This window comes from Ctenopharyngodon idella, chromosome 18 (assembly GCF_019924925.1).
Source record: "Ctenopharyngodon idella isolate HZGC_01 chromosome 18, HZGC01, whole genome shotgun sequence".
NCBI lineage: Eukaryota > Metazoa > Chordata > Actinopteri > Cypriniformes > Xenocyprididae > Ctenopharyngodon > Ctenopharyngodon idella.
The window spans coordinates 30,857,810-30,871,569 of record NC_067237.1 but is presented as its reverse complement, the minus strand read 5'-3'; the positions used below and the strand labels follow the sequence as shown (position 1 = coordinate 30,871,569).

The 13,760-nt window shown below is 36.6% G+C and overlaps 1 protein-coding gene across 1 annotated transcript; it reads left to right on the top strand.

The window, feature by feature from the left end:
- Positions 1-1,579: 1,579 nt before the first annotated feature.
- LOC127499486 (CUB and zona pellucida-like domain-containing protein 1) lies at positions 1,580-12,502 on the top strand. The gene is made up of 13 exons (XM_051869838.1): positions 1,580-1,722; positions 2,401-2,594; positions 3,628-3,765; positions 3,877-3,991; positions 4,075-4,261; positions 4,971-5,112; positions 6,455-6,610; positions 6,699-6,754; positions 8,712-8,887; positions 8,998-9,398; positions 10,985-11,081; positions 11,150-11,327; positions 11,911-12,502. Exons 1-13 carry the CDS (start codon positions 1,600-1,602, stop codon positions 12,063-12,065), a joined length of 2,118 nt encoding a protein of 705 aa, XP_051725798.1. The 5' UTR covers positions 1,580-1,599; the 3' UTR covers positions 12,066-12,502.
- Positions 12,503-13,760: the final 1,258 nt, after the last annotated feature.

Sequence of the window (13,760 nt, the reverse complement as noted above, 5' to 3'; positions counted from 1 at the left end):
TGGAGATAAGCCAAGGTTCATTATATGAACCTCAGATTTGGCCAAGCATTACAACGTACAAGCTGCCCTTCAATTAAAGAAATAGCTCATCTAAAAATGGGGGGTGGGTGGGGTGGCTGTATTTTACTATTTTACAAACCTATGTGACTTGTTCTTTTTCCGTTGATTACAAAAGGAGATGTTAAGGACTGACAGCCCAGGTGTCCATTTACTTTCATTGAATTTTCTCCTTGAAAATGCAAGGTGATTGAGATCATTGTACACAGGTCAGGCATAACATTATGACACCTTCCTAATATTGTGTTGGTCCCCCTTTTGCTGCCAAAACAGCTCTGACCCGTCGAGGCATGGACTCCACTAGACCCCTGAAGGTGTGCTGTGGTATCTGGCACCAAGATGTTAGCAGCAGATCCTTTAAGTCCTGTAAGTTGTGAGGTGGGGCCTCCATGGATCAGAGTTGTTTGTTCAGCACATCCCACAGATGCTCGATTGGATTGAGATCTGGGGAATTTGGAGGCCAAGTCAACACCTCAAACTCATTGTTGTGCTCCTAAAACCATTCCTGAACCATATTCGCTTTGTGGCAGGGCGCATTATCCTGCTAAAAGAGGCCAGGGAATACCGTTTCCATGAAAGGGTGTACATGGTCTGCAACAATGCTTAGGTAGGTGGTACATGTCAAAGTAACATCCACATGGATGGCAGGACCCAAGGTTTCCCAGCAGAACATTGCCCAAAGCATCACACTGCCTCCGCCGGCTTACCTTCTTCCCATAGTGCATCCTGGTGCCATGTGTTCCCCAGGTAAGTGATGCACATGCACCCGGCCATCCACATGATGTAAAAGAAAACATGATTCATCAGACCAGGCCACCTTCTTCTGTTGCTCCGTGGTCCAGTTCTGAAGCTCACGTGCCCACTGTTGGTGCTTTCAGCGGTGGACAGAGGTCTGATCGGTGTATACTTAACATCTTCTTTTGTATTACATGGAAGAAAAGAAGTATACAGGTTTGCAATGACATGAGGCTGAGTAAACAATGGCCTAATTTTAATTTTTTTATAGATTAGTATTACAGATTATATTGCTTTGTAAAACATACTGACTGATCAACATTTAGCCACTATGGTTAGTGATTCCAGACAGTATGATCAACAGTTAGATCATCTGAAATATTTGGTATCTTGTTTGTGGAATGTGAATTTCCTCTCAAATGGAATGTAGACTGCAAAAGTCAGTTTATAAATTTGTATTTTTATCTTATTTCAACATATTTACTATGAAAACAATTTTTAATATCTTATGCAGTTTTGACAAAATACTAACTTAGAAACTTTTTTTTTTTTTGCAATGCATAACATGATATCCATGAATGATATTTGTATCTGTATAATTTTTCTATAATAGGAAATCAACATTAATACAGTAACCAGATATAAATAATCAGTAATTATGTGGCTTTTCAAGGAAGCTGATTCCTGTCATTCATCACATGCTTGTCTTCAGCTGGTGGAACAACTTAAACAATAACTTGGAAACAGAAAGTATCCACCCATTTCTCTATGTACGGCATTGCTCACTGTGTGATTTCTTCAGACACAATGGCACACGGCACGATGCTGCTGCTGATTAGCTTGACTCTCGCTGTGGGACCAGCCGTAGGTTTCTACGGGGGTTCCATAACGTTCACGCCTGGAAACAGATTTCCAGATGGATCAGTGGAGGTAAATCCAGTTTTAACATTTTAGAACTGAAAGAGTCTCACTCTGTTTATTTTTAATTCATTATTTTTGCTAATTCTCTATTTTTAATGTCATACAAAATATGTAAGATTAATTGTACATAAAATTAAGCAATCTAAACTTTTAATAGTTGGTGAAGTTTCTTAGAAAAAAGAGATGATTTCTGTGATGCAATACATTGTTATTTTAGTATTATTTATATATAGTATTTATTAATATTTTGAATGTGCTTTTTTGTTTATTTTCAGTTTTCATTTTAATTTTTATTAGAAATATTGTTATGTGCTTTTGTTATTTTATTAGTTTTTGTTTAGAAAATCTTTAGCTTTAATTTATTTTTATTTCAGTTTTAGTTTTTGCCATTTTAATACTTTGACTTAAACATTTATTTCAGTTAGCTGCCAAGGCAACATTTCTAATTTTCATTTAACTTTTTAAAGTTGAAGTTATATTGACTGGTCAAATGAGAAACTGATCAATATAATTGATAACTAATGATTTTAATAGTTTTAGTTAATAATAACAAATGGCATTGCTAGTTGTCATATGTATTGTTTGTTCCTTGGCAATAACAGTGTATATATGGCATTTTAGCCTAGATTTTAAAGTAAAATTAAAAAAAACTAAACGTGGTAACCCTGGAATCATGTGTTTTGGCAGATGCAGTTTTACTACAGAGAGTCCAGCAGGGGTCCCTGTGGTTCTCAAGTCAATTGGATCTGTGAGAGTGGATCCTGTGGCGTCCTCACCAACACAGGAGCTATGGTGACAGACAGCGGACCTGAAGGTCTGTGGTGCCAATCAGAGGTTCACATGGCCACCAATGTCACTACTAATGGTCCCTTCATTCTGAGGTAATTCTGATACTGCTTTTATATTAAAGAACTATTATATTCTACCTTAATTTATTGATAATAGTCTTAAATGGTCACAAAATATACCTACATAATAAATAATAAAATCCTAAAATGCACATACTAAAGACTTTACAAATTAATATGTCATTAGTAGTTCTGTAGTTAATGCATAAAGTGAACTCAAGCATTTAAAGGGTTAGTTCACCCAAAAATGAAAATTCTGTCATTTATTACTCACCCTCATGTCGTTCCACACCTGTAAGACCTTCGTTCATCTTCAGAACAAAAATTAAGATATTTTTGATGAAATCCGAGAGGTAGGCTATATGATTCATCCATAGCCAGCAATTTAACCACCACTTTCAAGGTCCAGAAAGGTTAAGACATCATTAAATCTATCATTGTGACTGTAGTGTTTCAACCTTAATTTTACGAAGCGACAAGAATACTTTTTGTGCACAAAAACAAAACAAAAATTAACTTATTCAACAATATCTTCTCTTCTGTGTCATTCTCATACGTTGTTTACGTCCAGCGCTTCCAGGTTCTACATCAGAACATCGACGTCGTTATTGGCCGGCTCCTGCGTCAGCATCACACGCATGCGTCGTGCTGCTCACATGATCAGCTTTGGTCAATACTAAGTCGGCATTCGGACGTAAACACGGAAACCTTCACTGTGCTTACTGCGTAAGAATAATGACCGGGAAGAGAAGAGAATGTTGAATAAAGTCGTTATTTTTGTTTTGTTTTTGCACACAAAAAGTATTCTCGTTGCTTCATAAAATTAAGGTTGAATCACTGCAGTCACGTCGACTGTTTCAATTATGTCTTTCTGGACCTTGAAAGTGGTGGTTAAATTGCTGTCTGTGGACGAGTCATATACCTCACCATTTGATTTCATCAAAAATATCTTGAAGATGAGTAATTAATGACAGAATTTTCATTTTTGGGTGAACTAACCCTTTAAACACATAAAATACATGACATTAAGAGAATGCACATGCATTTGATCAAATATCTCTTTCAGCTCCTCTGGTTGTTGCTGGGAGGATAATGTTCAGGGTGTCAGTGGATGGACCCTTCGCACTCATGTTGACACTGGCCGACGATCCGACACTCAGTCTCCAAACAGATCCCCTGTTTCAGCAGCAATTCCAAACATAAGGTTTGTGCATTTTAATGTATTAATATAGTTTACATTTGCATTTTCATTAACAGACACATCTACTTCCATAAATAAATAATGCATCTTGCTCTTCCTTTTGATAATATTCAGGATTCCTCAGAATTGCTTCCAGAACCTTCAGTTGCTGTCACATGACCCAGATGACGATGTTGTGAGATGCAGGTTTAATGACACCAATCAACATCCAAACATACATCTTCACGAGGTAATGTTCATTTATATATATGTATATATGTATATATATATATATATATATATATATATATAAATGTTTATTCTGCTTTGTAGGAATCATGCACTTTGCACAGAGGTGACTCACTGGCTCTGGGTATGCACGTGTTTGAGCTCATCCTGGAGGATTATCCTGTTTCAAACATAACTGTGATGGGAGATAATGGGGTCCTCTCAGTCAGTAATGCATCAGACAGTAATCCAACTGCTCTCAGTCAAGTGCCTCTGCAGTTTGGAGTTGAAAGTGAGTGAGAATCACATTTTAGCACATCTGCTATGGGTCAGACAGAGTTATGCAATAAAATAAATTAGGAAGCTAATTGTATAGATATAGCATTTAAGAAGAAATTGACAGAAATCAAACAAGGATTCAAATGAATAAAAAAGTAAGAAATATTAAGGCCAATCTCTTTCAAATTTTAAAATTACACAAGTCTAATACTTACAAATTAATGGAAAAGGCATTCAAATATATGGCTCAGATCCATGCAGAAAATACTAGAAGGTGTGAAATGTATAATCTGTTGTTGAATAAAGGCATTGATAAAATATAAAGAAATTAAAATCAAAAGTGCGCATATGAAGGAGTGTAAACTAGACATGGAGACACAGTATAATTCCACCAACAGAGACATCAATCACCACCAACAGAACATTAGACATTCTTTTGAGTTTAATTAACCTGAACAACCAGTTTCTGTCATTTGACATGCATACAAGAGCCAGAAACAATGCAATACATGTCAAAAGAAAAACTGTGGATGAACAGGCTCAGTGGTTAATTATATCACACATGTAATTGAAAGTAGATGTGAACATGCTGTACTTACAAAAAGTTTGTGGATGATGAAACAATTGTATGTGTATTTTAGATCTGTTGTGCTCATCAATGAATAGCATGTATTGTGTGCATTGTTTCTGCGGATTTAAACACAATCTACGGAATCTTGCAGTTCTTCCACCAGCCCAGGGTTGCGTGCCAGGTGTGAACAAGCCAAGTTTCTTGACACCAACTCCTTTGCATGGAGATGTGCATCATGCTGCTGTGGGACAGGCTCATGAGATCACCCTCCGAGCACAGGTCTCAGACAACAGGTCCGAATAATATTTGGTGTTACATATTTCTCTTCCACACTTTTGTCTCTGACCTCTGGATTTGATTGCATTTCACTTTTTTACATTTCTGATGCTACCAAACTTCAACAGCCCAGCTAACATGGAACGTTCCCAAAACTTTGACTTTTGGCTTTGTTCTCTCAAAGTTATGAACAAACATTCTTCCAGTAAGGTTATTATCCGTCGGTTATCTGCTCTTTAACAATGGATGCAAAACTTAAAGGGTTAGTTCACCTAAAAATGAAAATAATGTCATTTATTACTCACCCTCATGTTGTTCTACACCCGTAAGGTTTTTATTCATCTTCGGAACACAAATTAAGATTTTTGATTAAATCGAATGGCTCAGTGAGGCCTGCATTTACAGCAATGACACTTCCTCTCTCAAGATCCATAAAGGTACTAAAAACATATTTAAAACAGTTCATGCGAGTTCAATAGTTCTACCTTAATATTATAAAGCATCGAGAATACTTTTTGTGCGCCAAAAAAATAAAATAAGGACTTTTAAACAATATAGTGATGGGCCGATTTCAAAACACTGCTTCGGAGCTTTACGAATCGAATCAGTGACTCGGATCTCCTATCAAACAGCTAAAATGCTGAAATCACGTGACTTTGGCGCTCCGAGTCACTGATTCGATTCGTAAAGCTCTGAAGCAGCGTTTTGAAATCGGCCCATCGCTATATTGTTGAAAAGTCATTATTTTGTTTTTTTGGTGCACAAAAAGTATTCTTGTCGCTTTATAATATTAAGGTAGAACCACTGAACTCACATGAACTGTTTTAAATATGTTTTTAGTACCTTTATGGATCTTGAGAAAGGAAGTGTCAATGCTGTGAATGCAGGCCTCACTGAGCCATCGGATTTGATCAAAATATCTTAATTTGTGTTCCGAAGATGAATGAAGGCCTTACGGGTGTAGAACAACATGAGGGTGAGTAATAAATGATATTATTTTCATTTTTGGGTGAACAAACCCTTGGGTGAATTAACCCTTTAAGCAAAAAAACATTATTTATAAATTGTTTGTGAACATTCAGAGAACATTCTGAAGTAACGTTTTAACTAAATGCGAACATTAGCAAAATGGTTTTAGAACATTTTTATTAGCTGGGAGAGTTGATATGCTGTATCAAAATGTCATTTCTTAGTGCAGTGACTTTGGTGAGGAGAATAATTGAACTGAATTTCTTTTTTATATTTAGATCAAAAGCATACTTTGATATGCTCAACTGACAATGTTTGCCAAAGCAGGTTTTCCATATGTGCCAGTCACTTAAGTTAATGTTATGTGATCTTTCTGTTCCTTTTGTGTAGCATCTTTGACTTCCAGGTCAGTGGCCCCTCTAATATGTCTAAGACCCTGACAAGTTTAAGTAATGGGGTTATGATGGCAACACTGACCTGGATTCCACAGGAGACGGATCTGTATCGTCATGTACCTTTGTGTTTCACAGCAGAAACACTTAACAGGTAAACTGGGATCTGTATTTAAGTTCACGGGTTATTCATGTTCTCTGTATAATTTCTCAAGAGTTCTTTTCTGTCTTTTCTTCATCAGTCAGTCAGAAATGAGGTGCATTATTGTGGTTGTGGCAAAAGCAAGGGTTTTATCAGGTAGGCCTAATACATTAGCAGAAATCTAAAGTTTCTAGATACAAATGTGAATGCTTAAGTACTGGTGTGTTCTGTGTTGTTTGTGAATGAATCCATGTTTTTTATAACTTATAACTTAACATTATAAAGAAATTAATACTTATTATTTATTTATATTTAATTTCTCATATACAATTAAATAAAATCGACTTATCTAAGTTAAGTAAATTTAACAAATTAACTTTTTGCTCAAATTATATAACATTAAATTATAAGCATGCTTTTAAAGTGCTTTACTCAGAAATATCTATTGTGACACCATATCTACATATAGAAGTAATGCGGCACTCACCTGAACACAGAGTCCTCAATACTTGGTAAACAATGCACAGTGAAGGTAACATTCAATGGTAACACTTTACAATAAGGTTCATTGGTTAACATTACTTAACTGCATTAGTTAACAAGAACTAATCATGAACTGCACTTATACAGCATTTATTATTTTTTGTTAATGTTAATTTCAACATTTACTAATACATTATTAAAATCTTGTTAACATTAGTTAATGCACTGTGAACTAACATGAACAAACAATGAACAACTGTATTTTCATTAACTAACGTTGATGAAGATTAGTAAATACAGTAACAAATGTATTGCTCATGGTTAGTTCATGTTAGTTAATACATTAACTAATGAACCTTATTGTAAAGTGTTACCCATTCAATAGATCATCTTTGAGCATGAATGTGTCATTTCGAGTAGAAAATGAACTTTAGATGTCACAAAAATCGCACGTTACTAAACCTAACAACAAAAGCAATGGTAAAACAGCAAAAAATCAACCTTATTAATTAGCTTGAATTGAAGCTTGAATTGAGTACTAATACAGAATTTACTTTGGGTTTTTTGTTTTTTTTTTTCAATTCAATTTTCAGTTTTTTTTAATAGAAATTACATTTGTTTTTGTTTTGTTTTTTGTAGTATTTACTTCACCACAGAATCATTTTTATCAGTGTGTTATAGGCTGCTTTGTTGTAATTTGTGGAGAAAATGATGCATTAATGCTCTTTATTATTGGATTTGTAGACATGCAAAAAATTTTGATGAATCGGTTAACTGAATGATTCTCTGACTCACTCATAAAGTACAAATACATTCACTCATTGCCACATATTGACGCAACAGCAACGATAACTTGTAGAAAGAGCCACTGAACTAATTAGTGAACAAATCTTTTTGGTGAATCGCTGTGGACAAAGGGGGGAATCCTGAAATCTCAAAAACTGCTTGGTGAACTCACAATTAAATAACATATTTCAAATCAGCAAAAAAAATCTTACATGAACTGTCCCGTAAATGTTATTTCTTATGCTCAAAGAGCGTTGAAAAAACGTATTTTTTAGGCTAGACGAGCCAATGCGCAGGTGCAGTCCTAAGCGAGTCTCAGGTTTCTATGGGAACCGGAGCTGCTAACGGCAGCCACAGTGACGCAATGACTATGTCAATCAGCGATTGGCTCTTTTACTTAGAAGGCAGGATGTATTCCGCCATATTGCATGTGGCAGTTTCTCCCATTCATAACTAAAAGGAGTGAACCGTCTTCCTATATCTAGAGTCTTTGCTGCGGATCAACCAAAATCCTTACCATTTCTAACAAATGGGTATAGTCCGGTTGAACAAACTTAACAGTACATTGTGTTGCTGGGGCGGGGATGAACAAACCTTTGTGCTCAAGCAAGTTACCTTCAAATATATTTAGAATAGATTAATCGCTGTCCGCTGAGATTGCAGTGAGTTATGAATTGCGTTCTTGCTCATCTCACAAATTATGTAGCTAGATGCGTTTGCATTCATGTACTTGCGTAGAATAAGCCACTGTATGTGTCATCCTTTAGTGTTTTTTTATGATTTAAATGCAGGTTACATAAAAATACTCTAATCGTGACTTAATAAATGCATCATATCTTTTAAGGTGAAGCAAAGGTCATCTGTGACAATAACAGTATCAGCATTGTGGTCAGTAAAGCCTCCATGGATGGCATTGACCAGGACTGGCTAAAACTGCGAGACCCCACCTGCTCTCTTACCTCCAATCAGACCCACATCCTGGGAACAATGTCCCTCAACACCTGTGGCACTACGATGGATGTATGGAAACTGCGTATTATGTTCTTCTAAGTTCTTTTTTATGAATATATGAGTGTTGCATTGAAGCCCTTTACATTTTGATTATTTTTTCTTTATTTATCACCAATCAGGACTCTGGAGATTTCATGGTCTTCAAAAACGAGATAAACTCTTTTGAGAACCCGAATGCTGTTATCACCAGACGCAATCAAGTTAAATTCGGCTTCTCCTGCCAGTATCCCAAAATAGCCAGTGTGTCAAACCGCTACGTCAACCATAAATCTGACTACATCTTCACTGAATCCAGCTTCGGTACATTTAGTTACTCATTTGAAGTTTTCACCGACAGCAGCTTTAACAGTCAGGTAGATCCCAGCCAGTATCCAGTGCAGGTTCAGCTGATGGACTCCATCTACATGGGTATTGAAGCCCGTACGGCTCTCCCAGAGGTCACACTCTTCGTTGAGTCCTGCAGGGCCACTCCAGAAGACAATCCGTTCAGTCCTGTCTTTTATGACATCATCAAAGATGGGTAAGACTTTATCATGAACTAGATTTTCAGAATGAGCAATGGCATGCACTAATGATAGAGTAAAAGTTTATTCATTATATCCCAAGCTTGTCATTGGTTATGTTTAAAACACTGCAGGATCATTGCAGAATTAAAGGCTCAATGGATTAAGCTTTTTGTCTACTAACAAAAAGGTTTCAGGTTCAAGGCCATGTATAAATGGTCTCCTTTAAATACACAGTCGGCCTTCAAGGCTTTGTTGAAAACCTCAAAATGGCTTTCCTCAAAACCATTAATAATTTACTGTGGCTGCAGGTGTGGTTTAGTAATGTGAAAAAACAAGTGTGAAGGTAAAGAACTGTATTAGTGAAAGAAAAATGATATGTCATTTAATTATAAGGTCAAGTTACTCAAAGTACTTAAAGGGTTAGTTCACCCAAAAATGAAAATTCTGTCATTAATAACTCACCCTCATGTCGTTCCACACCCGTAAGACCTTCGTTCATCTTTGGAACACAAATTAAGATATTTTTCATGAAATCTGATGGCTCAGTGAGGCCTCCATTGCCAGCAAGACAATTAACACTTTCAGATGCCCAGAAAGCTACTAAAGACGTATTTAAAACAGTTCATGTGACTACAGTGGTTCAATCTTAATGTTATGAAGCGAAAAGAGAATACTTTTTTCGGCCAAAAAAACTAAATAATGACTTTATTCAACAATATCTAGTGAAGTGCAAGTTCAAACCACTGCTTCATGAAGCTTTGAAGCTTTACAAACCTTTTGTTTCAAATCAGTGGTTCGGAGCGCGTATCAAACTGCCAAAGTCACGTGATTTCAGTAAATGAGGCTTCGTTACGTCATGTGTTTCAAAATTTCAATGGTTCACCACTGGGGGGCGTGACTTTGGCAGTTTGATACATGTTCCAAACCACTGATTCGAAACAAAAGATTCGTAAAGCTTCGAAGCTTCACGAAGCAGTGTTTTGAAATCGCCCATCACTAGATGTTGTTGAATAAAGTCATTATTTAGTTTTTTGGCGTGCAAAAAGTATTCTCTTTTCGCTTCATAACATTAAGGTTGAACCACTGTAGTCACATGAACTGTTTTAAATATGTCTTTAGCAGCTTTCTGGGTACTGAAAGTGTTAATTGTCTTGCTGGCAATGAAGGCCTCACTGAGCCATCGGATTTTATGAAAAATATCTTAATTTGTGTTCCAGGTCTTACGGGTGTGGAACGACATGAGGGTGAGTTATTAATGACAGAATTTTCATTTTTGGGTGAACTAACCCTTTAATCAGCAAACACTTGATCTGCTAATGAGAGATGTCACAAAATCGCAAGTTACTAAACCTAACAACAAAAGCAATGATAAAACAGTGTAAATACAGCTGAAAAAAAAAAAAAAAACAGCAAAAAAAAAATCAACCTTATTAATTATTTATGCCCCATTGCATGATGGGAACACCAGTATCAAAAAAGTTGAGTAGGTTTGAAACTGTAATGAAACAAGTATGAAGTAATGAAACTGTAATGAAACAAGTAATGAAACTGAACAAGATGTGTTCAGAAGTCATTCAGTTCTTTGATTGTGTTATTTCAGGTGTGTTATGGATGAAACAGTCATGGTTTACCCAGGTGACTCCACAAAATATGACTTTGAGATCCAAGCTTTCAAGTTCACAGGAGGCTTTGATGAGGTATGACACATTCACATAACATTAATGTGTAAATTGTGGGAACCTTTCACTATAATAATTGTCGACAGGTGTACATTAGTTGCTCCGTGATCCTGTGTGCAAAAGACAGCCCAAACTCCAGATGTGCCCAAGGCTGTCTTGGTCAAGCCGCACGCAGACGTAGGCGAGACATGAGCCAAGAAACAGCCAGACACTACATCACCCAGGGTCCCCTACGTGTGGCGAGACAGACTCATAATTCTGCAGGTATATGAATATGGTTTAAACTGGTCCTATTAGGCTTTTTTACATGTTCAACTTTCTTTAGTGTGAAATGTTGCTGTTTGAGCATAAAAAAGGTTTGCAAAGTTACAAAGTACAAAGTCACTCCAAAGGGATTCATCCTCTATATCAGTTATAGAGAATAATGTGAGTTTCTATATTCTCTATATGAAACTCACATTATGGCATGACATTTACAAAACGCACTTGAGGCACTTGCCCAAGCACAACACACTGATCCAGCCAACCAATCAGAGCACACTGCGCTTTTCAGAAGGAGGGGCTTCATAGAAACAGGAACTAAACAGAGTGTTACTGACAGACTGGGAAGAGAGGTGCTGCAACAATGTGAAATATGTGAATAATAATGTGTTTTTTAAACATTAAAGCATGAGAACCTATTCTAGCACATCCCAAAAATAAAATTATGACTTTGAAAATAAGCATACTAGATCTTCTTTAAAACAACAGTTCTCATTTTTAGCTGAATTATTCCTTTAACAGTGACCGTAATATTATTCCTATGTCATTATTTTCTGTGTAACTCTGTTGCTCTTTCATTTTGTAGCCTCAAATGACGGTGGATTTCTACACATGAGCACAAGCACCGGGGTCTTTGCAGGACTCTTTGTTGTCTCCATTGCGGTGGTGGTGGGGATGTTGGTATATAATGCCAAAAGAACAAGATCAGTTGACCGCATGCAACTACTGTCCACTTTCTGAGATCCTTTAGTGGCCAGTTTGAGTAGGCAGACAAAGAACCTACATCCAACCAGGTTAAAAATACCAGTTAAAGTCTTTCTGTTTTGATTGCATATCTCACACAAGAGCAGTAAATGAACAGTTTTTAAGGTATAATTGCACAACAGTGGCCTTTGGTGTGGCTGGTATTGTCCTAATTCTTTGAGCATATTGTATTTTTTCCCCACTTATTTCCTTCTTCACTTTCACTCAACATGCTTCACTGAACATAACACGCTTACCAGGATGTATAATTATTGGGGAAAAAAAACATGAACTTTCACTTGAATATTGAGAATGATCTGACATTTTTGGGATAAAATGTTGTTGGAAGAAAAAAATGTTTAAAAATTAATGTTGGTGTTATGTGATAAGCAATATGCATGCCTCTGTATTGAATTAAAATATACATTGAGGTATTTATTGTGTTGGTGTGTGGTAATTTGCAAAAAAATACACTCCTTGGTCAATGTTGTATACATAAAGTGTTTATTCAGTCATTATTGCATGGAAAACTGCTTCACTTTTATTCATTATAAGAAATAAAGAACTGGATTCAATAAAGAAGCATGTAGCTCACAAAGAGCAAACGGAAAAATACTGAAAGAATTAAGTTTAAGTGGTTTTATTGGATTTTTCACGCATACTTTCTCCTCATGAGATCAAAATATAAACCACATGCCATTTAAAAGAAGCTATTAATATCTTTAACATTAAAAAGCTATATTTTATGGGACTTGCTTTATGAAAGTCAATCATACTCCTCAACCCAAACCTGTTTTATTCTCACATTCTCTTACCGATGCTGGCAGTACATGCACAACTTTTACCTTGCTGTTACTCACTCATATCTATTATATAATTGCAATAAACCAATTCCGATTGCAATCTTTCAGATTATAAGAAAGTATTTACATACTTATGTACTTAATATAAATACCCTGCAATTGAACTTTTGGTATACTAAATTGATAAGTCTGCTAAATTGGAACAACTAATTTTGTTCTTCATGTACTTTAGTTATCTCTAGCGTAATGGCGGCTCGCAGCAGCGCAGCAGCTTCTCAAGCTCCTGGTTCAGCCCTTAGTGTTTTTCCGGCTTCTCTGGCTATAGTAAGAGATAGTGAGTGTACGTGTGCAGAGAGATTTGTGTGATACAATCCACTTGAACTCTGCAAAATTAACAGCAAGTATGAAGCAAAACTACCACAGAACCTTAAATCAGAGCTGGGCAGGATGGAGCTTTTGAGTGCAGTAGCATGGCGCTGCACTATATGCTGGCTCAGAGGCAAGACGAAGTGGTGTGCTTAGAAAAAGAAGAGGGGCAAGCGAGCTGGCCTGTTGGCTAAGTTAAAGGCTAACAACAACAGACTGGTGATTCCGTCCCTTTTTTTAGCCAATGTTCGAGCGTTGGACAACAAAATGGATTTATTAAGGCTGCGAATAAATGTGTACAAGGAGATGAGGAACTGCTGCGTGCTTTTATTGACGGAAACATGGCTCAACGGCAATGTTCCAGATTCGGCACACCAGATTAGCTGCATGCTACTCCACCGGGCTGACCGGAGTCAGTTGTCAGGGAAGACTCGGGGAGGTGGACTCTGCGTGTAACTCAATAAAGGTTGGTGTACCAATTGTTCTATTATTATCACTCACTGCTCTGAAGCTCATCAAATGT